Here is a 27514-nt window from a genome sequence, read left to right as displayed (position 1 = left end):
TGTGTCCATCTCAGGTTTTTACTCCCCTAGAACACCCCTGGCATCCTGAGGTTGAGGTCCTACATAAATTCTCTGGTGTGGCCTGAGGGATAAGCTCATCCTTGACCTTGGGAAGCTCGTGGTTCCATTCCTCTTCAGCTGCTGGTCACTGAAATGCCACAATTCAGATCATCAGAGATGTCTGCTGCTCATAGAAGGTGACTGAGTTTGGTCACAAAACTCTCAAATTATTGCTGTGTCCAACAGGTAGACATGGTCACAGGGGCAGGGTTATAACATGCTCTCAAAACCTTTGCTGATTTAAGACACATAACTAAAACCAAAGGTTGAAAAGCCTGTTTTTCAGTTCCACTACAGAGTAAAAAGAAGGAGTATCATCTGGCTAATTTTTCATATTCCACTTTTCTGAGCATTTTTAATTATTATTTAATATTTCTGCTTAGTTTAAAGAAAAAAAAAATAAAGTTTCAACTTCAGTTAATCTACTTCCCAGGTGCTCATTTTAATGTAAAAGGCAATTGAGTTAAAATGTCTAACTGCATATTCATTTACTGAGATGATTATGAAGTAAACCATTCTGATTCTGGTAGCTCTGCAGTGGGGAGTTATTGCCAATTACTGCTTGTTTTGCTGTGGGTCACAGACTGCCCTCTCATCCCTTTCTGGCTGGTGGCACAGCTGCTACTACAAAATGCTCTGGATTAAAAAAAAAATTAAAAGAATGCTCACATTCTTCTCAACTTTTCTCTCCCCAGTTTTTTTTTTATCTGCATGCAGCATATTTGAAACCAAAAGTAAATAAAAAGTCTGGGGAGCATAACCACCTGTCCCAGAGCTAATGCACCTGATTGTGCCATTAATTGTTTTATGTTCCATTTACTGGGGAAAAAAATGTGTTTGGTGACCTCTCTTTGCATTTTTTTATATGGTAGTCTAACACAATCAATCATTTAAGCAAACATGTTGGAAGTTGGAAGGGGTGGCACATATTTTTGATATTCTCTACATTGGCTCTCTACATACTCAGTTTAATGAGTGGTATTCTTATTTTTCCCACCTGAAAAATAGCTTTGCCCATCTATTTCAAATGAGAACAACTTCCTTTTTTGAAAAAATGAGGTTCTGAATCCTGCATAGGTGTAGTCTGGGAACTAAGACACTGATAAAAGGCATAAGGACAAATATAAAGAATCAATCCTCTCACTATTGAGGAAAACATCAAAGTATCTTCACAGCCAGTAATAGTGACTCTGGCATGGTTATGGCCTTCTTTTGGTCCTCATCCACTTCTTCATCCTCCCTTTCACATTCTTCATTCATCCACTGGTTGGAAACACTGATACAAACATCTACTGATATTTCCATTTTGTTATTATAACCTAAAGCATGACCTGCTTTCTCCAGAACCACACTTCTATTTATGGCTTTCTCTGCCCCCTGAATGTCAGTACCTCTGAAAGCCATTATGATATTTTCTGCTACTGGAAAGGAAAAAAAAATCTAAGAAAAGCTAGAGTTACATGAAAAACACAAAAATCCTAGTTTTACAAGACTGGTCACTTTTCTTCAGTCTTTCTTCACTAGATCTCTCTGTCTGTACTTTGAAGGAGCCCAGAAGTGGAGATGACCCTGGAGCGGGCAGTGAGCATTCTGAAGAGTGAAAATACCCAGACCACCCCCAGGATCCTCGCTGCAGTGACTTTCATTCAGCATGAGTGCTTCCAAAAAGCAGATGCCAGGAGAAAAGTAAGTCACTATTCTTTTGCCAGTTACAATAAGATTCTATACTATTCTGTACTTTATTTTATTCTGTTCTATACTCTATGGCACTATGTGCCAACATGAAAAGAAAGAAGGCAATCTGAGTAACCATATAGGATACGGATGGTAGATATTTTCTCTAAAATGCATTGGTGTGTTTTGCTGCAGTTCTTTTGAATCCACTTGTATACCCACTCAGTTTGCCCTTTTTCTGCCAAACAAACAAATTCTTTCAGCCTTTAAAAATCATGGAGTCTGAATTTTGTCAATATAGTTGCTCCTGTCTCCTTTTTTTGACTTGCATGCAGAAATATCCCAAAAAACAAAATTCTGAGCACAGTGCAAACTATCCAAGCATCAGGGTTTGCTAGGACTGCACAAATGTGTAAAAAAAGTACATGGATTAGCAAAAATGTGAAGGGCTCACTGGAACTGTGCACATGCACTACTACATTGTTTAGATTTACCAAATTTTCAAGATTTGAAATTTTCTCTTACAAGAAACTGGTTAAGTCTCTTAGAAGTTTTTTTTTAAGGGTCTATTACAAATATTCTCTCTTCCTTTTCTTTAAATGTCACTTGTGAACACAAATATGTCTCTCCTGCTGAACAGTTCTGTACAATAAAGTGTAAGGTGATTGTTCATTTTAACACCTGTTTTGGTTTGTAATATGCTCAGTAATCCCAGCCTTACTTCCACAATTATGGGCATGCAGTGCAGTTCAGTTCAGTGACAGCCAAATGTGTCTGTCCTTTTTACTTGCTTTAGGATACATCAGAGTCAGTTTTGGGAGAAAATAACAGTACAGGTGTCAACCTTAACTTCAAACTGAGAATAGAGCTTCAGAACTGAATGTTTGAAAGTGGATTACTACACAGACTTCTCTCAGGCAGCTTCCCAGAAAAACAGAGGCTGACTAGTGTCCAGATTGGAGCAGTCAGCCTGAAGCTGCCTTACATTTTCCTGTCTATCCTGTAATGAGCTTTTCTGTTTGGTGCCCATCAGATTTGTTCACATTGTCTTGGTCTTTTGTCCCCTCTTTAGCCCTTCAGCCTGCATTCTTTGTCTATTGTTCCCTGATATTTGAGAGTTTGTGGGTCTAGTGGTTTTTCTGTTTCTGTGAACTTCTCAGTATTTTGGTGAATTTTGTCTACTAATGAAAATTTAGAAGGACCAGTCAATAGCTGTAAATTCTCAGCAAATTAGGCTGAAATAGCACTCCCTTTACAAGAGCTATAAATGCCTTAAAATTATTGACAGAAAGCCTGCAGAAACATTTAGAGGAACCAAACAACTACAGTATTGGTGTCAAAAGGGCTGATCCACCGCAGTGAAACAGGTTGGTGTGCCTTCAGCCTGGTCTGTGCACCACAGATATTCCTGTATCCCACTCTGCTGGCATTTGGGTGATTGCTGAGGGATTGCAGGGGGAATCAGCTCAGCAGAGCAGGACAAAGAAACCCTGCCTTTTGTACAGGTGGATCAGAGGAGAGGCTGCCAGGCTGTGTAGTTTGCTCCACGAAGGACAAAAGGCTTTGTTGCATTCCGTTTCTTCGTGTTGCCAGCACCTGCTGGTTGTATTGAATTCTTTTTATGGTTAAACTCTGGACTGTTTAGGACACTTGTATCAGATTTCTGAGCCTTTCATGTGCTGTTGGTTCTGCACAAGGGTGAGTTTGTCCACAAAACCATATGGCATTTTGAGATGCTGGAGGAGACTGTTGGCAATGGTACATTAATGTAAGGAACTTTCCATAGTAAATTCATTCCTGAGTCAGCTCAGGCTTGCTTGTGTCATATCACAGTTTGTATGGGATTCTTCATTCTCCACAATAAACTATTTGTTTCCATACAGCTACTGTAAAATAACATCCTTTAAGTCCTTCATTTATCTGGGGCCAAAAGCGCGTTTTCTGAAGACTTAAACACTGAAAAGTAGTCTGTCAGTAGATAGCTGGCTAACAATGCCTAATGCTCTACATTTTCATGCTTACTTTTACTATTCTTCCTCTCTGTGCCATAGCTAAGAAGTATTAAATATAATGTATTGGTTTTTAATACACTTTCAATCCGTGCATTGGGAAGAACACTGTCTTCTCATCAGGCTGATTGCTGAGGGAAAAAAAAAAAAGAACAACCTGTTTATAAATGTTCCAGAATTAAATCTCAAATATTCATTTCACCAACATGGAAGCCAAAGAGCAGAGTGATTAAATGTCATGTCAGAGAGTACAAATCTGTGGCATAAGCGGGAAGAGATTTAGCATCATTCTCTGATATTAATTATGAAAACATGTTGCCTCTTCTAGTTGTGGATTTCAAGTATTAGTCACACAAAAGCCCAGAGGTCAATAGCCATGTCCAAATGATTAATGACCAAGTCTCTCAAATAGGAGCAAAGGAAAGGAGTCTCTATGACTATTGAAACGTTTGCTGGGGCAAGGGGAAAGGGGAGTTTGTCATTTACAGCATCTGAGCATTCTCTGCTCTGTTCTGTTTTCCTGGCAGGTTTTCTCACTCGGTGGTATCCCCAAGCTTTTGCAGCTCCTTGAGGTTCAGAATGAGGACATTCAGCGGGCAGCCTGTGGTGCTCTGAGGAACCTGGTGTTTGAGGACAATGACAACAAGCTGGAAGTGTCGGAGCAGAGAGGGATCCCGCTGCTGCTCCGCCTGCTCCGGCACACCCGGGACACAGAGACCAAGAAGCAAATCACAGGTAGTGTTTGCTCTGCAGCCGAGCGTGAAGTGCTTTAAGCAGTGCAAAAGCTCTCAGGGAGAGGTACACGATTGTTTAGTGACTAAACACAAAAACTTTGTCACCTGCTCTGAGCAATTCCCGCCGGGTGAAATTCCAAGGTCATTACTCAAGACCAGTCTTTCAGTCAGCAACAAGAGATTGGGAACTGCAATTTCCCCTCTTAAAGCTTCTTCAGAGATTGAGCATGCTTGCAGGAAGCTTTAAATCCTTGATATTCCAGGGGTGCTGGGGACCATAATTAATGCCTGCTACTTACACAGCAGCTCAACTTTAATTTTTTGACTCTGTGCAGTCAGCACCCACTGGAAGTTGAACACCCAGTTGCCCTGGACAGAAAGTGCTTGTTCTATTCCCCACAAACCCCCTGCCCCAGATTCCTGCTTCATCCCTGCAGTCCCCAGTGTGCCTCTTGGAATTCCACTGCTTGTGACCCACATTCTTTCTAATTAACATGCAAAGGAAGAGCAGGCTTATATTTTATAAATGGAAAACATGAATAAATGAATGGGAATTTATTTCAAGTGAGCTTTAAAGACACCAGGAACAAAATCTGTTAAGAGAGCAGTGCGTGAAAAGATACTGAAATTGCCCAACAGCCCTGTCCTGAAGCAAAGACATGTTGAGACTTTCTGTAATTCTGCATTCTTTATAGTATTTGAAATACTCTGCTCCCTAAGCTTGAGAACAAAGCTTTGTATTGTTGGTTCTTTTTTAGCTCAGTTCTGCAGCAGTTTTTTTAGCTGCAGCTCTGCAATGTTAAAATGTTTTGAAGTTTCACACTCATCAGTTGCAGAACTGGGTCACGTAGTAATTTACTGTACAGTGCCTTAACTCTCAGTGCTGTCACAGACCAGTGAGGGAAGCAGTGAAAGTGGTGGCAGAGTGGCCAGAAAGCCAATTCTCTTTCCTTGCTAGCAGTTTCACAATTTCTGACAAAAATGTTGTATGTGCATGATAACTCACATGTGTTTTGAGTTCTATTCTATTCTATTCTATTCTATTCGGAATATTACTGTCTTCCCCTTCACCAGTGTGGAAATGGACAAAGGAAAATCTTCTTTCAGCAATTACTGCTGTCACTGAATGTGAATATTTACTCACAAAACAAAGAAGACACCAAAAAATATTTATGCCAAGCAGGATGATGTAGTTTGTGTAAAGCAAAATATTATGATGTGCTTTCATGCCTATCAGTTGCAAAGGACAACTTTAAAAATACACCAAGAGAGAAGTGTTTCTTGCTTTGTTTGAGACCAAATGTGCAGCCAGGAGGAAATGCACTGGGTACCTTAATGAAAATACCACCAGGGCATACTTTTTGCCATCACTTGAACAGTTCTTCCAGCTCCCTAGGAAGCTGCAAGGAGCCTGCAAGAGCAAAGGGCGGACTGGATAAATAATTTCACCTCTTGCATTGCCTTTGACTTCATACAGGACTGGTAGAATATCATATCTATGCATGCAATCTCTCTGAAAGATTTGGTCTAACACCAGTCAGCACCAGAAGTCCATTTGTCTTTCCTCATCCTGCTCTGAATATAAATTAGGGACTTCCAAATGTATGGCATCCTATTCAGCTAAATGTCTTTGCCCATAAAAGATTTATAAAACCATCTTGGTACCTGATAATACCTCATTGAACTGTAGTGAAAAACTCCTGGCCAAGGATTGAAAGCATGCAATAGACAAAGATGTCTAAGCTCAGTAGAGGGAAGTTTTTGGTTTCTACTTCTGTGTGGAAAGCTTGGTGCTAAAGCACTCCACCCAACAAAAGTATGAAAAAATATACATTTTAATGTATTGTTAATAATAATAATAATAATAATAATAATAATAATAATAATAATAATAATAATAATAATAGTAATCCATATATATGATAAGTATATATTATATATTAATATACATTTATATATAATTAAAATAATATATAATAAATATTTATAATGTATAATAAATATTATATATATATCATATGTATGTATGAGATAAGGAAGTTTTAGGAGAAAAGGAAATTAAAACTCTGAGATGGAAGTTTTCTGATACTGTACCTGTCAGAAATACAGTCCTGGTGGACTTGAGATAAGTAAATCTCAGCCTTAGAAGCTTATCTTTAAAGGTCACTGGTTTATGAGGACCATCAGTGTTAATACAGACAAGCACTTGCCTAACATTAATCCATATTTTATCATGTGTTCTCAAGGAATACTTTGATGGCCTGGATTTTCTCCAGGACCCAGGCTTAGGAACACAGAGTGACCCACTGTGCCTTGTACTGTGCTGAGAAAAGACTGAGAGCAGCCCAAGTGTGTGGAGATAAATGAATTTGACTGAATTTGGGAGCTTCACAAAAGCATTGATACTCTTAAAGTCAGCAGAGGCTCTGTCCTTTCTTTGGCACCCAAGCTACTTAAAAAACTCTTAGGAAAGGAGTGAGGTTCCTCCAAAATCTTCATTTCATTTCTGGGACCTAAGACAGGATTGGAGTTTTGTAGTATTTGGAGAGCACACTGAGGAACAGAAAATAAAATGGCTGTGGCATGAAAGAACCAAAATATTTTAGCTTTTAAAGGTAAGCCAGATGAGCCTCCAGGGAGCAGCTAACCTCCTGATCCTGTTATCATGCAGCATAAATATAAGAAATGAAAGAAAATTTTTCCTGCGGGGAAGATTACAGCATGAGCAGAACTGTCATTAAAAGAAATGTAAATCTAAAACCAGACCCACCCATTTTTCCAAATAACCATCTAAGGGAAAACTGTGCTCCTAAGAAAATAGCATAGGTGCAAGGCAACAATCCACTCCTAAAGACAATTCCTAATGTGCACAAATTCATCCACACCCACTGAGAGAATCCATCTGAGCCCAGGGAACAGTGCCTGTGGGTAAAGGTAGGGTTCTTGTTGGAAAATTTACAGTGAGAGCAGTATCTCAGATTCTCTTCTGACAATTCTACGTATCTGCCTGTAATTCCAAATGTATATTTTTCTTTTTCAAAGTGTATTCTGTCCTTGTGCCATTCCTTGCATTTGTGCCCTTCTGTCTTAACTTGCTTCATTTAGCAATGCCCTTTGGACTGCTTGTCTGTTTTCCTGTAAGCCTTACCTATCCTTCAGAAAAGCACCTTCTTCCTTTCATCCCCTGATTCAGAGGCTGAAGAGCTGATCCCAGAAGAAGGAATGGATTGCTTCTGGCTGGCTTTTGTTTTGATTTTACTGTTGCTCACAATAACTGAAATTAAATTCAAAGTGTAAGGAGATACAAAAGAAACATTTTTTTGTTGTTGTTCTTGTTGTGAGCTGATGAAAGGAACATTCACTAATACTCTGCCAGTGTGTGGAGGAGGAGGTCTGTGAAACTTGGAGCAGCAAGCTGGAGGAACAATGAATGTCTTTGTAGTGAAAAGCAGAAATATGTGTTGTTTTCCAAGGGAAGAGGACTTTAAAAAGAATTGTTGTCTGTTGGAACAGAACATAATGGAACCTGTTCAGTTCAACGAGATTATATTTGAAATTAGCCTTGGAGATTGTGAGTGGACAAGGTCTGTAGCATTACTGAATGATTTGTTTAGTGACTAATGTCTGGGCAGTAGCAGCCAACCAGTGTTAACAGCTTTCCCTCCTATGAGAAATTTTGCTCTCAAGTGTTAGAGAAACTTGGTAATGGGCATTTCCTGTCTTCCAGCAGATCTCCTGGAAACTCTCTGCGCCTCCCATCTATCCCCTTTGTGAGTTTGTTTTCCCTCAGCTTGTGCTGCTTTGTTACAGAGAAGGTGATAGCAGCAGATGGACAATGCAGAGCCATGGAAAGCTGCACTTCTTGGCTGGGCATTGGACTGACTGTGTAGAGATTTTACTTTATTCACATGGATCACTGTGCCCCCTTTTTTCCCCTGTTTCCATGTCCCTGGATGAGGACTGGTGAGCATTTACCAATCCCTTCTGTTTCTCTCCAGATTATCAGTGCCAGGCAGGCTCTTCACTCATTAACACCAAGGGCTGTGAGATGAAGTCTGTCAAAGTGCAGAGGAGTCTTTTTGCCTCTCTGATTTTCTCGTGGCTGTTGCAGGTTTGCTGTGGAACCTGTCCTCCAATGACCAGCTGAAGCACCTGCTGGTCAGAGAAGCCCTGCAGACCCTGACTGAGGCTGTCCTCATCCCCCACTCGGGCTGGCCAGACAGAGATTACCCAAAATCCAGTGTTCTGCCTGACCCTGATATCTTCTACAATGCCACAGGATGCCTGAGGTGAGCCCTCTGTCCACAACTACCCAAAGCAGTGGTGATGGCACAACAGGTCTGCTCAGTTATTTTTGGATAAATACACAGAGCCACAATCACTTCTCATGCAGACAGATGACTTGGAAAGGGGACAATGGTACCTACAAGCACATAAATGTTTTCTGTTTCCAGCTGCTACTAAAAATGCTTATTTGAAGATATCATAATCTGTGCCTAAACTGATTAGAAAGTGATTCAACTTAAAATATGGGACAGTCATTTTTTAAAGCAGAGTAATCCCTGTCCAGCCTTTTGCACAAGTTCAAAAGCAAGTTGCAGCCATGGGGTGGGAGAATAGATCTAGTTGAGGTTGAACATGGGTTGGACTCGATGCTCTTACAGGTCTCTTCCAGCCTAGAATCACAATTTCTGTGATTCTGTGATTTATAGTTGTATATTTAGTGATGCACTCTGCTAATAGACCCGTGGGCACAGTAGCAGTTACCACAGAGAAACACACAAGGCCTCAGTGAACACACCCCTAAATGTCTGAAGTATAAAAATCACATCTTCAATAAAAACATCTTTAACAGTCTATAAACTGGGGGCCCTTTGTGAGTTCAAAGTCATTGCACATTAAGTAAGTTTACACATTTAAAAAGGCACACAAGGACACAGTTTGAATTGCCTAAGGAGTAATGTACAATTGCAAAGGCACAACCTGAGGTTTAAACTCCTTCTAGAAAAATACAAGGAATGAAGTTTGGAATTTGGAGGCTGGAAAGGTGCCCATTTTGCCTCAGACATACCTGCTATGCTGACATGTCCTATAGCAGAGTATTTGTGTGTGTATGGCATTGATTTTTCCTGTGCAACAGCTCTGCGTCTAACTCGTGTGGTTTCAGAGGACAAATGAATTGTAGCCTTACAAAAGCCTTACAAAATACTCAACAACAATACACCTTTTTCTGCAGGAACTCCTGTCAGCCCACTAACTGCTAATTAACTACATCTCTAAGTAATAATTAACTTTTATTTACTCTGATGACTCAAGAACAAATACAAATAAATACTGACCACCCATAATAAAACCTCTCTAGCTAACACTTAGTGCTGCTGTCTAGGAAAGGAAGGAGGGTGTCTTTTTTCAAATTAATGAGCCCAAGCTGCCTTTTTTGCAGAAACCAGTCTGGCTGCTCCTCTCTTGGTGTTTGGACTCTGGAACTGTCCCTTCCCTATGAGGCAGCTGATGGTGGCATAGATAATCTCAGGTTTAGCTGGTGTTGCTCTTCCTGAGCTTGTTTCAGCAGATTGACAGGGCTTGTTCTGTGACAAATAAGGTGTAACAGTACCTGGGTTCTTTTAAATGAAAGTGGATTCCTGGGTTAACCTTACTCTGGACACAAAGTCAGTGCTTGGGGCTGCTCCAGAATTGCTGTGAGCTCTCCAGCCCTAGTTAAAAGTCTCTGAAACTGCCCTTATGTAGGTGCTTAAGGAGACATAACCTATTTTAAAAATATGATATCCACATTCTAATCCTTCTCATTTCTAAGAGCTTCAACACTGAAAATTAGAAATAGAAAAAGAAGGGCTTGAAAATTCCCAGGAAAAATGATCTGCAGGATTGCCACATACTTTCTTGTAGGGGGCTGAGTGAATGTGTATCTGGGGGCCTGAGTTAACTTATGTATTGTATGTATGGCAGTTGAAGATCTCTCTATTGTATTAGTGACCCCGCCCTGGTTCTAGTCATTGTAAATGGGCTGCAGCTGTAATGTCCTTGATTGGGCAGCAGCTGTAGCCCATGCAGGTAGCTGAGATAAAAGGGGGCGGGGTGGTCAGGGAGAGCCTGGGAGAGGAGCCCTGACCGAGAAGCAGCAACACCACTGCTGGGAAGATCTGCCATGGGAAAACCATCGAGAGAAGGTACGAGGCTCAGGAAATATAATTGTACAGCAATGTGAATACAACATCTGGTGACCCCGACGTGATAAAGAACGTGCAGCCGAACATCTAAAGAAGGTATGGAATCCCCCGGACAGCTGCGAGCTGTGGCAGCCTGAGAGCTGGGACAGAAGAAAGGACAGCTGAGAGCTGGAGCCACAACGAACATCTAAAGAAGGTATACGTGATTCAAACATGCAGCCAAGGAAAGAAGGTATGGAATCCCCCGGACAGCTGCGAGCTGTGGCAGCCAGAGAGCTGGGACAGAAGAAAGGACAGCAGAGAGCTGGGACTCGAGAAGTAAAGACAGCTGCGAGCTGTGGCAGCCAGAGAGCTGGGACAGAAGAAAGGACAGCCGAGAGCTGAGACTCCAGAAGAAAGGACAGCCGAGAGCTGGGACTGTAAAGTATGTATTCAGGACAGCTGAGAGCTGGGACTCTAAAATATAGAACATCTAGGGATTTGTGTGTGTGTTTAAAGACAGCTGCGAGCTGTAGCAGCTTGAGAGCTAAAATAAATATGTGTATTGTAGTTATAAAGTTGCTAGAAGTAAAGAGGAAAAAAAAAGAAAAAAAAAAAAAAAAAAAAAAAAAAAAGTAAAAGTAAAAAAAGAAAAAAAAGAAAAAAAAAAAGAGAAAAAAAGAAAAAAAGGGAAAAAAAAGGGGAATATGTATATATTCTATGTATGAGCTGTAGCAGCCAGAGAGCTGGGACTAGACAGCTGCGAGCTGTGGCAGCCTGAGAGCTGGAACAGAAGATAGGACAGCTGAGAGCTGGCAGCCTGAGAGTTGGAACAGAAGAAAAGACAGCTGCGAGCTGTGGCAGCCTGGGAGCTGGGACAGATATACATATTGTAATTGTAAAGTAAGTAAAAGTAAAGGGGGAAATGTAGGGGGCTGAGTGAATGTGTATCTGGGGGCCTGAGTTAACTTATGTATTGTATGTATGGCAGTTGAAGATCTCTCTATTGTATTAGTGACCCCGCCCTGGTTCTAGTCATTGTAAATGGGCTGCAGCTGTAATGTCCTTGATTGGGCAGCAGCTGTAGCCCATGCAGGTAGCTGAGATAAAAGGGGGCGGGGTGGTCAGGGAGAGCCTGGGAGAGGAGCCCTGACCGAGAAGCAGCAACACCACTGCTGGGAAGATCTGCCATGGGAAAACCATCGAGAGAAGGTACGAGGCTCAGGAAATATAATTGTACAGCAATGTGAATACAACACTTTCTAGCACAGAGTAGTTTTGAATAAGGCTTACCTATTTGTACAGACTAAATAGCTGAGATCTTTAAGATTAACCAGTTTGCATTTCTTCTCTGGAAATTGACTCACCTCCCAGATTAGGTCACTGGAATTATTCCTCCCTTATGTATTACGAAAACACAAAATCTCTGCATCAATAAAAAGAAGGGCACACCATGGAGTACTGAAAGTGTGCACTGAGGGAATGATGTTACTTATGAATATGTTAAAAGAGTCTGCTTATTTGCAAGAATATAAATCTGTAATTAGTCTTGCCTTTTGTGATGCTAACGTGTTTGTTGGGTGTGTTGGTAGAGTCTGTAGCCTGCAGCTCCTATTAGAGGGTAAAAATACATCTTTGAAGTGCAATACATTATGCACAGTACTGTACTTACTTACAGGAGAATGCCAGAAATTCTTTTCAAAAATTCCCATTACACTGTTGGCTGAAAAGGGACGAGCACAGCCCAAACCCAACCCTAGCACCTGGTGGGGGTATGTGCACTGCACCACACCACTACCAGATTACAAATTAAAGCTTCCTTCATACTTTGTGAGAAAACAGCAGCAGGAGAAGTGAATCCATGTCTAGCAGATAATACTGCAGGTACTTCAAGCACTGGAATGAGAGCAAGACCAGAGCAGTCCCCAGCTCCTGCCAGAAGCACTGTGAGTCCTGAATCTCTGTGTCACTGATAAGGAGCTCTGACCTTAGAAGGATTTGTTAATCCCATTCTCTAGGCCTGCATTTTGTCTTAAGACCCTGTGAGAAGCAAAGCTGTACAGCAACCACAGGTCACAAGCTTTGTGTAGTAAAAATAAGCTGTGTAAACCATGGAATTCTGAATTGGCCGTTAAAATTAGTAATAGTGTTATTTGGTTGTGAAATATGAGAAAATGCACTCTGCTTGGACCCCCAGAGTAAGCCAAATCAACAGACTTCACTGGCTGCCTGACAATAGCTGAACAAGTAAAACTGGTGTATTAAACTATCTAGAGGAGTGTTACAGACAATTGTAGAGTGTTACAGACAATTGTAGACAAGTCCTGTAGGATTTTAAAGGTAAAGTCTCTTTTTCTTGGCCTGAAAGTCTTACACATAAAAGTTCTGCTTCTAATTCCAATACAAAGGATAAAAATCTTCAGGATATTTCCCCATACTCCTCTGAGTCTGAAAGGATAAGATGCCAGCAGCATGTAGAATGCATGGTTTTGAATATTATCTGTATACATATGTGAACATCTGGCATGGCTTCTCCTCTGAAAGGAAGGTTAATGGAAAGCTGTTTGATCACACCTTGAAAGCTGATAATGAACTGGTTCCATTTTTATCTTGAAACACCTTTTCCCAGAACTTCTACAATGCTGAACTTTCCCAAATTGATACACAGTTATCACATTTTCCCCTACAGAACATTTAATTTAAGTGTTGAAGCTGCTGTACTTCCCTACAGAGCCTTCCTTTTTATCTACCCTGTAACTGAACATCCTGTGCTCCTATGTATTCTAATTTTTCAAAACTTTCTAGACAACTATTTCCAGGATAGTCAGCTAACCTCTTTCTTCTCACCCAGTAAAATTAAAGCCATCCTTCCTTTCTCATTATTATTTTTCACAGTTTGTCTGCCCCAGCCCCTGTCTGAGCCCCTTGTGAATTACACAGTGACCCACAAGGACAGTGGGGAGCTGTGTTTGGAGGGAGTTGTGTCACTGCAACCCAGGGGGCTGCAGAAACATCTGCTTCCATTTACTCTGGAGAGAAGTGAAGCCAAAGCTCTCCCCATGTGTTGGAAAGCTTGGACTCACAGTGGCAGCTCCTAAGAGAGAATGTAAAACAAGTAAAACAAGTGACTGATGATAATAAGTCTTTGAACCAAGGCCTCTTGCATAGCACTGCCAGTCCTTTAAGTTTATCTCCATCCATTCTTATCTCCTCTTGCCTCCTCTTCAGTTTATCTGCTCCCCCGATTCCTGAAAGGAATTTTGGTACTTCCAACAAGCAGCTTGAAACCTGGCACATCTAGTTACCAAGTGGATCCCTGATACCTTTACCTCCTTGGTGAATTTTTGAATTGTGCAAGGCAAGAAGGGAATAGAATTTCCCAAAATGCTGTGTGGTATTTGAATTAAATTCACATTACCAGTTTTAGCTGAATGAGTCCCAGGAGCAAAATCCTTCTTGTTATCAGTTATATGGAGTTTTCAGAGCAGTTCAAGAACCTTCTCCAACAGTCAGTGCATGACTCAGTGTTGGCTTAGAGGGAGTATCCCTTTCATTTGCTGTCATTTATCAGCTAATTGAACATTTATTATCATCATTCTGTTTACTTCAAAGTCACCCTTGGTTTAACTGCCTCGAATGTTTTGTATCTGCCTCACAACTCTGGATCAAAATAACATTTCCCAGCAGGAAATTAGCTGATCCTCACCCCAGGACTGTGGGCAAAGAGCTCTTTTATATCTGATTACAGTTGCACCATGCATGTGTGCAAGAGGGGACAGAAGCAGCAAATGCAAGATGAGATCAATGAGATGTGCAGATCAGCAAATGGCAGAGCTTGAGCACATCACCAGGATTCCCCCAGCCAAGAATGCCCAGAGTCAGAGATTTTTCATAAGTGGGTGCTGCCAAATGGTCAATTCTGAGTCATTTAGAGGAGGGCATCCCCACAAGTGCCAGTCTCCCCAAGGCTGTGTTCTCCTCAATTTTACAAGCACTGAGTATTTCAGGGCCTCCTGGAACTCCACTACAGTCAGGTCCAAATCCCGAGCTTAGAGGGTGGCATTTCAATTCTTAGGAAGCCAAGATTAAGTCAGCTTTTAAATTCTCTAAGCAAAATGTCTCCATTGTTTCGAAAGAATATATATTTAAATTTACATTTCTGTGACACTTCTCAGAATTTATTTTTTTTTTCACAAATCGAATGATATTTATATCTCCTGGAATTTCTTAAGCTTCAGTCAGCAAACAAATTTAAGCAATCAGCTGAGGTTTTGCCTGAAATGCTCTTGTGTGCCCCTGTTTTGAGTAAGGTGGTTACAGCAGTGTTTGGAGGGGTGGGAGAGCAGGAGCTCTTCCCTTCCCAGTCTACAATGTTCTTCCCTTCCCTAAGGACACAGGCAAAGGGGGGGAAGGAGGAGCCACGTGTGTACAGACGTGCACAGGGACACACACTGATACCTGAATCTGGCTGAGCATCAAATTCTTAATGAAACAGAGCCCAGGAACTCATTTCCCTTGCAGGACAGGCCAGTGCCCCTAATTCAGGCTCTTCTCTGCCTCCTGAGCTGGAAAAGCTCTTTGCTCTGTTCCTGCTGACAGCAAAGCCAGGGCATGGCCTCTCCTTGCACAGCAGGAGCAGGAGCAGTTGTAAAAGGCTTTGGGGATTTTAGAATATGTGGGACAAAACCAAACACTGCATCAGCTGAAGTGTCTTTGGCAAGGGAAATTCCACACTTATCTTTAACAGTATTTTTAGTCTGTGTGCCCCAGAAACTATTTTTGCTATGCACCAGGAGGGCTGAAACGTGCACACTTCTGTCAGCACAAACATAGGAAAAGGTGACATGCCTTGAACATGACATATATAGGTGAAATTAAATTCCAAAGGGATTTCTACAGCAGGCCATGTTGTGGGATCTGAATATTGATTCTGTGATACATAATTCCATGAGAGAATAAATGAACTCATAAATAGAGACATCATTAACATCATGACCCAAAGTAAAATTGTAATTACAGTATGCAATTACATGTAAAAATTACAGTAAAAAAATCACATGTAAAAAATGTAATATTACAGGTACGTAACCTGAACATGTACTTCCCAGAGGAAAAAAATGAGTAGAGGTAAAATGACAGTGTATAAAATGCTACATTCATTATACAGTCATAAGCCACAGGAAAGCTTAAACCTTACTGGCTTTGTCATTAATAAAATTGTGAACATTGTAATTTTTAATGGGCAAAGCATGGAAAATAAGCAACCTGAAACTATCTAAAGGAACATATCCCTCTGTGTTTTGATGGATGCTAAGATTGGCATGGGCTAATAGTTAATGTAATTTCATCAAAGAAGTTTGAATGTGCAGTGTGCAGTCCTTTGTCCACCAGAGCTGCAGGAGTCAAAAAAAAAAAAAAATAAAATAAGAGCTGGATTTACGATTCTGGTATTCCATAATTCAGATTTTGCTGAGTTGTAAAAATAATTACACCCCAAAAGTCTAAGTGTTGTTTCTTCCATGGAAACCACTAGGTTGTTTAGAGCCAAGCAGCTTCAAGCAGCAAGTGTGTGTTTGGTTTTTCAAGAGTTTTTAAATCAGTTTTGCAATTCATTTGTAAGTGGTACTTGGTTTACTACAAAGCCCAGCAAATGTTACTTGAAAGGCAGTGAAAGGCAGGCAGAGGGTGGGTCTGTGTATGTGGATGTGCAGATGCTGCTGAAACTCTCAGACCATATTCCTGATGATGGCTCATCTTGGATCAAAAACCAGCTCAGTGTAGGTAAATTAATTCTAAAGGACACCTGTGTGCATGGAAATTTTCTCCATCCATGATATTTTCACCATCCTGAATATTAAAATTATAAATTAAAATGGAATATGGAAAACAAGTCCAAGTTTTGGGTTTTTTGGTTGTTTTTTTTTTTTTTTGACTGCTTAAAAAGGATTGACTCAACCTTGAGATGAAAATTTGAGTCAGATCTCACCTTACCCATCCAACCACAGTGGTTTGTTTCCCTGGAGTATTTATTTTTGTCTGGGAGTGAAAGTTTTATCTAGAGGAGGCTCAGATTGTCTTACACCTGTGAAGAAAAGAAGCAGTCGACCTGAACTTCTGTATCTTTAAGTTTTGGCTGGAAGAGTTTGTGAGAGGAGCGCAAGAAAATCCCTCTGACTAAGTCTCTTCTCCCCAACATTTTCTTTCCTGCACAGAAACATGAGCTCTGCTGGCCCAGAAGGAAGGAAGAAGATGAGAGAATGTGAGGGCTTGATTGATTCTCTTGTCTATTATATCCAAGGAGCCATTGCAGACCACGAGCCCAATGACAAGGTACTCTTTGAGATGAAAAGTGTTCTCCTAGAGGAAATTGCCAAGTGAACATTTTTCTGTTGTTGTTTATAAACCAGTGTTCAGAAACGGCTGTGATGCAATTACAAAACTTATTTCTTAACTATTTTAAAACTGCCACCAAAGGTGAAATTCCAGTAAGAAGCTTTTTGAAGCATTTTTATCCAGCAATCTAAAAGAATAGTATAACTCAGCACTGGGAAAACATTCGCAGAATCTCTAGAGAGAAAGGTAGAAACTTCTGGGTTTTTTGGTTTTTTTTTTTTTTCTGTTTGGTTTTTTTTGGGGGGGGTTTTGTTTGTTTGTTTTTGTTTTTTGGGGGTTTTGGAGGGGTTTTTTGTTGATTTTTGGGGGTTTTTTTGGTTTTTTTTTCAAGTGAGATACAATCACAGCTTTCAGAAATGCTGGAACACAAAAGAGTCAGATGTTGCCTTTTTGGTTGTCTCAGGGTGCTAGATAGCTAGAAGCTTAAAAAATTAATCTGATTAGTCTCCTATATATTTAATGCTTCTCTCCTATATATTTAATGCTACATACCCCTTAGGAAATGAAGAACCTAAATCCCTTTGGGTGGCTGTGTGATTAAGGAGCTTGCATCATTTAGAACAGAACCAATTTTCCTAGGGTATTTTAGGAACAAAAAAAAGCTGCACATTTTTCCTTGCTGCCTAAGCCTAAGGCATTAACTGCAAGGACACGAACACCTCCAGTGCCAGTTTCTCTCACTCTCCCTCCCCCCAGTGAGCGCAGGGGAAGCCTGGACACAGATTCTTGGAGCAGAGGCTTGTCTTTCAGCTGGGTGAAGCTGGGTGAGAAGAGCAGCTGTCACTGACATTGGCTGCAGCCTGTAAGGCACTTTCTGGTGGGCCTGCCATAGCTTGTGCTGTGTAGTGGTAATTGCTGCACATTTACGGCTCTGTTCTAGGATTAATTATTCGAGCTTGCCCATCTCCCTGCATCCAGTGCCATTAGCTCCAGGGAGAATCCAGCACATTACACGTGTGCCAGTAGCTCCCTGCTGCATTTTGTCTTACAAGCACTCATTCTTTTTTGGCTTTCTAAAGAGGAGCAACTGGTAACAAAGCTCTTTGCCACTGAGAAAGTTGTAGACCTGACCTTAGCCACGTTCAGGAAGGAATGTCTTGTTTTAAAAAGCATTCCACCACAGAAAAACGCTTCCTCTTTGGAGAAGATAAAAGGCTTTCCTCTTGCTGATGCTGTGGTGAGGTGTGTACATGACCATCTTTGCTCCTAAGCCCTTAAACTCTTCTTGGCACATCTCTGTGTCGAGCAGCACTCGCCCAAACAATTCCCAGGCACAGGTGAGGAATTGTGATGTCCCAGGACCATTTCCAACAGGCAGGCACCCCACTCCCAGTGCAGCCCCAAATACCCCCCTAGGCTCAGGAGCATCCCAGGGCATGTTTCATTTCTCAGTCTGGTGGATCACTGCCCTGAAGCCTGGCTCTTCCATGAGGCATTAGAAACTCTGCAGTCACTTACTGAAGATCCACAAATCTCCTCCCGTGTCTGTACATGTCCCTTCAACGCTTGCCAAAGCTTTCAATTTCTATTCTTTTGTTATTTTAGGCCACAGAGAACTGTGTGTGCATTCTACACAATCTTTCCTACCAGCTAGAGCTAGAGCTCCCTGAGAGCTATGCCCAGAGCATATATGTGCAAAGAAGAAATATTTCTAACAATGATAAAACACCAGGCTGTTTTGGAACACGGAGCAGAAAAGTAAAAGAGGTAAGGTACATGATTAGTTACATCTCATTTGGTTAATGACTTGTAGCAAACTCTGAACAATAAGGCTGTAATCTAATTAAGACTTTGTTATTGATGTATCTGGTAGGGCAACACTTCCTTGCCACAAAAATGCAAATTTATTGATAGCCCTTCTTGACACCAATTCTCTGATGGCAATGGCATAACAAATGTTTTATTAGTTGAGGAATACCCCACTGGATGGACTGGCCACTATCATTAAGTACTGAAATTTTGCACATTATTATTTGAGCTCAGAACTTGACAGTTTCCAAATAACCTCGTCATGCAGAGTTACAAAAGGGCTAGTTCAGCTTGTGGTGCATTAAGCTATGGAGATCACTGTTTCTAAAGGCCTGATCTGTTGGCATGTTTAGAAGCAGCAGGACACCCCGCTTCCTGAGGAAAAGAGCAATCCCAAAGGTGTTGAGTCGCTCTGGCATTCTACCCTGATTAGGATATACCTCTCCTTAATAGCAAAGAGTACCAGAAACTACACCCAAGAAGCATCCCTGGGAGCTCTCCAGAACCTCACAGCTGGCACTGGACCAGTAAGTCAACTTTTTTCCTTTTCTTTTCATCTAGTTCTTGATGTGAATGCATAGAGCTCAGGGCTGCTGTGCAGCTGAACTCAAATAAGCACTGACAAGTCCCTGGCTCACTGACATGGTGAAGGAAAGTGAAGAACATTGAAGGGAAAGCCATAAACAGCAGTGCAGCTTTTCCTTGTTGGGCAGATAGTGGGATCTGCTTCTTCTCCCTCTGTGTACAGCTCCATGTGTGGAGTTTACTAATTCATCACTCTATGAGGAATGAGCAGATGTTAAAAGCACTAAAAAAGTCATTTTGTGGAAGACATTCCTGTGGAGAGAGCAGGGCTCTGACACAGCAGCAGATCACTTTTGTGTTGAAGACTAAACTAATGCTATCTGTCTGAGAGAGCACTTGGGAGAAAGAGGGTGCAACTGCTTTTTTATATTTTCCCTTTCGTGTTGCAACTCACGTGTAACTGGCTTAAAACTATTTGAAATGTGCTTAAACTGGTGCAGAGAGCTGGCTTTTTCTCAGGCTCTGAACTGGTGGCAGTGACACAAAGTGACTCTCCACAGATGCCGTTGGCAGTGGCCGGCACTGTTGTGCAAAGTGGCAGCGGGCTCCCGAGCATCCGCGCCATGCTGCACATCCGCCACCCTGCAACTCATTTGTAACTCTGGTCTAAAACTATTTAAAATATGCTTAAACTGGTGCAGAGAGCTGCCTGTGTATGGCTTTTTTTGAGGCTCTGCACTGGTGGCAGTGACACAAAGTGTCTCTCTACAGATGCCATTGGCAGTGGCCCACACCATTGTGTAAAAGGCAAACGGGCTCCCGAGCATCCGCGCCATGCTGCACATCAGCCACCCTGCAGCTCACATGTAACTGGCTTAAAACTGTTTGAAATATGCTTAAACTGGTGCAGAGAGCTGGCTTTTTTTGAGGCTCTGCACTGGTGGCAGTGACACAAAGTGCCTCTCCACAGATGCCATTGGCAGTGGCCTACACCATTGTGTAAAAGGCAAACGGGCTCCTGAGCATCCGCGCCATGCTGCACGTCAGCCACCCTGCAACTCATGTAACTCTGGCTTAAAACTGTTTGAAATATGCTTAAACTGGTGCAGAGATCGGGCTTTTCCTGAGGCTCTGCACTGGTGGCAATGACACAAATTGCCTCTCCACAGATGCCATTGGCAGTGGCCCAGACTGCAAAGGGCCAACGGGCTCCTGAGCATCCGCGCCATGCTGCACGTCAGCCACCCTGCAACTCACATGTAGCTGGCTTAAAACTATTTGAAATATGCTTAAACTGGTGCAGAGATCTGGCTTTTCCTGAGGCTCTGCACTGCTGGCAATGACACAAATTGCCTCTCCGCAGATGCCATTGGCAGTGGCCCGCACTGTTGTTCAAAAGGCCAACGGGCTCCCGAGCATCCGCGCCATGCTGCACGTCAGCCACCCCGCCGTGAAGAAGACAGCGGTCTCCCTGCTCAGGAACCTGTCCCGAAACCCCTCCCTGCAAAATGACATAGGTGAGCAAAAACTCAGAGCTTGCTCTGCTCTCTTCACATCAAAGTTTCATGCTTTGAAAGAAAGAAACGCTCGAAAAACCCCTGATCTGTTAGTTTTGTAGATTTTTTCACCAGATACTTGCGGTCACTGTACAGGGCTTAAAATGAAGAGTTTTGCCTATACAAGCTTTTCACTTTATTGGGTATTCCTCTTCAGATACTTCCATTGGTGTTACTTTCAAAAATACATAATTGAAGTAAATTTTACACAGATTTGGAGAGGGAGCTTTTCTTCTGCTCAAAATAAAAGAAGGTGATTGCTGAGTTTTGTGCTGCCACTGCTGCATAATGCTTTGCAAGAAATCACAGAGCATCTCTAATTCTTCTGGCGAAGATCAGACTCTCATTAGACACAAGGCTTTAAAAGTTTGCAGCCCACACAGTTTTCCTGCAAAAATTTTTTTTAATAATGGAAGCTATAAGATGCTATAGAAAAATAGTTAATTCTTTTAAATTATCTCATTTCCAAATGAAGCCATTTCTATTCTGAGTATTCTCATTTCAAATTATTGTGTATTTAAGACGTTTTCCTACTGACAGGATAAACTGTGTTCATATAATTTGTTGTCATTTTTTGTGTTGCCGCTAAGGGGGAAAGTGGAAATTCCAGGTATAAAGATATCTCATGGGACAGATTACCCTCTGGAATTCTGCAGAACAGCCTCCTGGGTCATCTTGGAGCCTTAGAGAACATTCCCTATTAATGAAAATCTTATATTATTGGGCTGATTTCAGAGGGATAATCCATATGGTGTTAGCAATTACAGGTGGTGAACCCCCCTGAAAGAGAAGAAATTAAACTGATAAAAAGTTGGGATGTCATCAGGAAAAAATCATTTATGAGAGTATGGGAAAGACAGACTAGCACAAAGCTTTGGGGGCAGGTGCTTCATCTTGCACATTCACAGTTGTTTTATCCATAATAGAGAGAACTGGGGAATTTCAGGTGAACCTTTTCTCTATCAAAAGATGTTCTTTTTGATTGACTGAATGCATGTGTGAATTCAGGTCAAATTCCAAAAAGAAAAACTTTGGCCAAAGGAAAACATTTGAGAGGGCACACTGTTTTGTAGATTATAAGGGTCTAAATTTATCAAACAAAATGAACCTACATTTATCCAAATTCATCAAGCAAAATGAACTTCCATATCAAATGGAGATAAATTTAACATAAAACATCTCTAGCAGGGAAGTGGCATGCCTGGTTGTGGTATTTTCTGGGGTCCCATGTGGCAGGAAGGAATGAATCTGACTCCATGTTCTTAGAAGGCTAATTTATTATTTTATGTACTTATATCATATTAAAGAATGCTATACTAAAACTGCACTAAAGGACAGAGAAAGGATATTTACAGAAGGCTTAACAAGATAATAATGAAAAACTCATGACTGCTTCCAGAGTCCCGACACAGCCTGACCGTGATTGGTCATTAAGTAAAAACAATTCACATGTTGGATAAACAATCTCCAGCCACATTCCAAAGCAGCAAAACACAGGAGAAGCAATCAGATACTTATTGTTTTCATTTTTCTCTGAGGTTTCTTAGTTTCTCAGGAGAAGAATCCTGGCAAAGGGATTTTTCCAGAAAATATGACAGTGACACCTGATGAGTTCAGTCCAGCACATGAGCTGTTAATGGACTGTGCATGAGGCAAGGTACAGGCTGTCCATTGTGGGGGTGCAGATTCAGCTGAATTTTGGGGATGTAACGCAGGTAGGAAGCCATGAGAGTGTGGTGGGAGCACAGAGCTCCCTGCTGAGGGAGAATGGGAGGAATAATCTAAATCTACTCCTGTAGTAATGGAATTGCTTGTCTCTCTCCCACCCTGCAGCCAGAGAAGTCCTGCCTGACCTGGTGTCCATCCTGCCCGAGGGTGTGCCAGGCTGTGAGGTGGCCTGTGAAACCACAGCATCCATCTGCTACACCCTGTTCAACCTGACCCAGGGCAGCTCGCACAACGCGCGGCTGCTGCTCAGCGCCCACGGCCTGCCCAAGGTCATTGCCATCAGCATCAACGACAGGTGAGGGCTCCTCAGGGTCATTGCCATAGCATCAGGGACAGGTGAGGGCTCCATGAGCCCCAAGGTCATTGCCATCAGCATCAACAACAGGTGAGGGCCCCTCAGGGTCATTGCCATCAGCATCAGTGACAGGTGAGGGCTCCTCAGGGTCATTGCCATCAGCATCAGTGACAGGTGAGGGCTCCTCAAGCCTCAGGGTCATTGCCATCAGCATCAACGACAGGTGAGTGCCCCTCAGGGTCATTGCCATCAGCATCAATGACAGGTGATGGCTCCTCAGGGTCATTGCCATCAGCATCAGTGACAGGTAAGGGCTCCTCAAGGTCATTGCCATCAGTATCAATGACAGGTGAGGGCTCCACGAGCCCCAAGGTCATTGCCATCAGCATCAGTGACAGGTGATGGCTCCTCAGGGTCATTGCCATCAGCATCAAGGACAGGTAAGTGCTCCACAAGCCTCACTCTGTCCCCAGGCAAAAAAGAAACTGCAACCTCTGCCACTCTAGGGAAAAAAAGCTTCATCTCAAAATACAGGACAGCCTGAACAAGGGATGTGAATAGAATAGCACTGATTGTGAAATACAGAAAGATCTCTTAGGACAGCTCTCCCATCTCTAAACTCACCAGGTTCCAGCATTTTAAATGGTCCTTATTTAAAGCATTGAAATAACTATATAATATTAAAGCATTTAATATTATATAAATTTATATAATTTAATTTATATAATTTAGGCATATAAAATTACTAATAATATTAAAGCATTTTAAATAACTCCTCAGAAGATAACTGCACCACATTTTCTGTATTCTGACATACATGTAGTGACTGATCAGCAGATCTCATCTGTACCCAAAATGTCTTTCCTGTTCATTGTAACACAGCCCTGATAAACTTCAGCAATAAAGTACAGGGATGCATTTTATAGAACCTATAGATCTGTACTTAAAAATAACATATTGGCATTTTAGAGAACAGATTCAAAATTTAATGGTTCTTTAATATGTAAACAAATGCAATTAATATTTATTTCAAAGATAAATAATGTTTTAAAAATATGAGTAACTATTCCATTTGCCTTGCTCTCTCTTTGCAAAATGAAAGAGGAAATAAATCTCAGTAAAGGAGGCCTCATGTGGACCTGAATAGTTTAAATCCTGTTTAACTAACAAGAGATTTTACCTACTGGAAAGATTCTTTCAAATGGTTGTTGTGCTGAGGTTATTCTCCTCAGCTGAAAGTGCACAATATGATTGCTGTCAGATGTAGGCTACAGAGCACTTGATTTCTCCCTAAGTTTGAAGAATGAGTGGAGCAGGGAGCATGTTTCATTTGTTTCAGTAATGAGGACAGCCTGAAAGGTGCTACAATTCCTAAAGGGTGGCAAAACAGCACTTAGGAGTAAAGAGAGATAAAACAAATGCTGTGAGGTTATGTTTGCTGAGGTCTGTACATGCACCATGCTTATGATGTGGGAATTTAAATTTGTTCTATCATTGTTTTTTGCAAAATGGCAGCAATATGTTCAGCAAAGCCAGCAGGGCTGCTTCAGTGCTCCTCTACTCCCTGTGGTTACACACCGATCTCCACAGTGCCTACAAAAAGGTAAGCACAAAGAAAAATAATCTGTTCCTTCAGACCTAAAACCCTTTCATTTGTCTTCTGGGGCCCTTAGCACTCCTGCTCATTTAAGAATCAACCTGTGATAGGATTCAAGTGGTGCCTGAATTTGGTTTTCTTATTTACTTGTGTATAAGTAATGCATGGCCTTCATTTTTGCTCCTCTGTGTTCATGTTCTCTCCCTCTGTGGTTTTATATCCACTTGTAAAGCTTATGAAAAGCTTTGCTGCTCCTGCCAGCAGTGTCAGGTGGTGGGAAGTGATGCAGAGTGGAGGTGATGCCCATCCACAGTGGCTGAGCCAGCCTGGCACAGAGAAACCACAGAAGTGGCAGCAAAGCCAAGGGCAGGGCAGGCAGCTCCCTGCTCTAAAAGCAGAGCAGCTCTGTTCTCCTTGCTGTTTGCACAGCCCAGGTTATAGTCACACAAAACCCAGGGCCTGGGAAAGCTGGTGGCAAACATTTACTGCCATAGTCAGATCAAACAAAAAATGGCCAGCATGAGTCTGCCACAAACCAGTTTGGATTTTTAAAGCTCTGTGCCTGCTTTTCCAACCCTCAGCTGAGTTAACTTCCACCTCCCTACCTTCACCCTGCATCTCAAACTGTTTTCAATCTTTGTGTGTTTGCTGTTCAGAATTTGTCACTTCAAATTCCCTATAATCTAAAACTGTCTCATTTGCCATAGTTTCCCATAGCATTTGTTATTAGATGTTTCTCTTTGTAGATTTTTTTTTGTTGAAATTTGCTCCAAAAAAACTTTCTTAGCATAAACTTTAACAGTGTTGCATCACACTTAGCAGGTATGGCCCCACAAACCAGAAATCTGTGTTCCAGAATAAGGCTGTTGGGCCATATAAATTCCTAACTAGTTGTCTCTGGTTTTTTTACAACTGCATTCCTGAATTTACCATACAATAAATTTATCATACCATCAGCAATATCCCCGATGGCATGAATTTTATGAATTTACTGGTAGTTTAGGAAAGGTCTGACCTGATTTTCCAAAATGCTGATTATTTGCTCTTCCTGTGCAAACCATGTCCCCTAGAGACACCAGGTATGGCACTGAAAACTTCAGAACAACCTAATGCCCAGACAGTTTTGAAACTTCAGTGTAATAAGCCACAGAAATCACTCATCAAATGAAACAGATAAAATCCTGAGTCATTTTGGCATTGCCCTGTGTTCTTTGTTCTGACAGATAGGTTTATCTCAGCTGTTAGTCACCTGAAAGTTAGGAGTCTCTAGAGCTGAGGTGGAAGAACAGGCTCCTGGTACAGACAGTGGAGGGAGGTCAGCAATTCCAATTATCCTCTCATCTATCCTGGGCTAAACGAGCTTGTTCTGTCCCTGTGACTGCTCAGGACCCTGCTAGACCCCTGCCATGGCTCCTTATCCAGCTTTTAGGCAGCTGGAGCCACCCTTCCCTTGCTGAATCAGCAATGCAGATAATGAATCCCCACCCTGCTCTTCTTTACAGCACTGCTTAAACATCTGGGTATCTCCTGCAACTTCAGTGAGAGACTTAAGGTCTTCCTTTAGTTCTAGAGAAATCTAAAAGCATTTTTTGGCCTTCAGAAATGTGTCCTTACTGTGTTTTCACCAGAAAGGGAAACAGCACTGAAGGTAATGAACTGTTGTGTTTCTTCCCTTCCAAAGGCTGACTTCAAGAAGGCAGATTTTGTCAACAGCAGGACCACAAAAGCCTACAACTCACTGAAAGATTGAATTTCCAGAGCACAGCACCAGGAGAACAGCAATCCTACACTTCACAGGGCTGGTGTCACCAGCATGATCCACAAAGCATCTCAGAAAAAAAGGAGCTGATTTGCTATAAAGACTTGAGTGGCTTTTTTGAGTTTTTAATCCTCATCACATCGTTGTCACTGACAGCATCAACACCAGTATATCAACATCAATACAAATGTCAGTACAAGAATAACCAAAGATAGATTCTCTGGGATGGCTGAGGTGAAGTTTCATCCAGGTTTAGCAGGAGTCAGAGCTCCAGGTGACTGCCTTTGTTCCATACAGAGGAGTTTGAAATGCTGGTGGGCAGCAGATTCTTTTCAGACTGTTTTATACCAAAAGTTTTCTACGGTGGGTAAGCATCAAGTGCACTGCGCAGAATTTAGTCGTTTTCCACTATTTTATTTCTTCACACAGCTGAATAAGAATCTCCAGACTCTATGAGTATGCACAAGAAGCTGTTTCACTACATGAATTATAAAAGCACCAATGAAGTTAAAATTACTATTTTTGTATTGCTTATTTTCATGGGCTCACTGGTTCTTAAGCTTCTTTCCTTTGAGATTTCATCAGCAACAGCAGCAAAACTGATTTTACATAGTTCTTACCATCCCTTGCTCCTCTCATCCTCCCTCACATGGCTGTTGCATTTCACAACTGTGTCCTGAAAGGATTTTAACTAGAACCACTAGGTTTAAGGCACTGTATTTCAGACACTTTGGGCTGAACTCAATCTCATCATTCTTTGCTAGTTGGTGGAGAAATTATTTGTGGGTGTTTCAATTATTATTTTAAGAAAATTGCAATTTCAAACAATTCTGTTGATAATCTATATATAATAAAGGGAGTGGAGTCTTGCCTTTATTTTTGAAGTAACAGACACACACAAGGGGCTGGGTTCTGTGCTGATTAAGGAATTCATCTGATCCTGCTTCATATTCTCTTATTTGAAATGATTATTCTCCCTACAGCAATTACATGCAATGTGATGACTTTGGGACTATGCCTGCACAAGTGGGAGTAGGTAATAGGAGGGAAAAAAATTCCTGAGGACCTGAAGGCTCAGGTTTTCATCATATGATGCTCAACATGGTAAAGAAGCACTTAAAGAAAAAAACCTAGCTGCTGCATTTAGTAAGTCAGATTTCTCTCAAAAAAAAACCACAAACCCAGGGGTTGGGCTGTCCATTAAACCAGCAGGATATTATTATCTAAATAAGAATTTATTTCTGCTGGGTTATCAGCAGGTGTGATCT

At 41.6% G+C, this 27514-nt stretch overlaps 1 protein-coding gene across 2 annotated transcripts in view; it reads left to right on the top strand.

Moving 5' to 3' along the window:
- PKP2 (plakophilin 2) overlaps positions 1–27122 on the top strand; it is a 42140-nt gene extending 15018 nt beyond the window's left edge. For both annotated transcript variants that reach the window (XM_063154084.1, XM_063154085.1), the window contains exons 4-13: positions 1608–1746; positions 4271–4478; positions 8589–8766; positions 16857–16974; positions 18583–18744; positions 19140–19313; positions 20675–20828; positions 22701–22890; positions 24406–24493; positions 26169–27122. In XM_063154084.1, the coding sequence (XP_063010154.1) occupies positions 1608–1746; positions 4271–4478; positions 8589–8766; positions 16857–16974; positions 18583–18744; positions 19140–19313; positions 20675–20828; positions 22701–22890; positions 24406–24493; positions 26169–26237 (1480 nt within the window). In that variant the 3' untranslated portion in view covers positions 26238–27122. The remainder of the gene's footprint in view (positions 1–1607; positions 1747–4270; positions 4479–8588; positions 8767–16856; positions 16975–18582; positions 18745–19139; positions 19314–20674; positions 20829–22700; positions 22891–24405; positions 24494–26168) is intronic.
- The last annotated feature ends 392 nt before the right edge of the window (positions 27123–27514 follow it).

Source organism: Melospiza melodia, chromosome 4 (assembly GCF_035770615.1).
Source record: "Melospiza melodia melodia isolate bMelMel2 chromosome 4, bMelMel2.pri, whole genome shotgun sequence".
NCBI classification, from domain to species: Eukaryota; Metazoa; Chordata; class Aves; order Passeriformes; family Passerellidae; genus Melospiza; species Melospiza melodia.
This window is presented reverse-complemented; position numbering and strand designations above follow the sequence as displayed.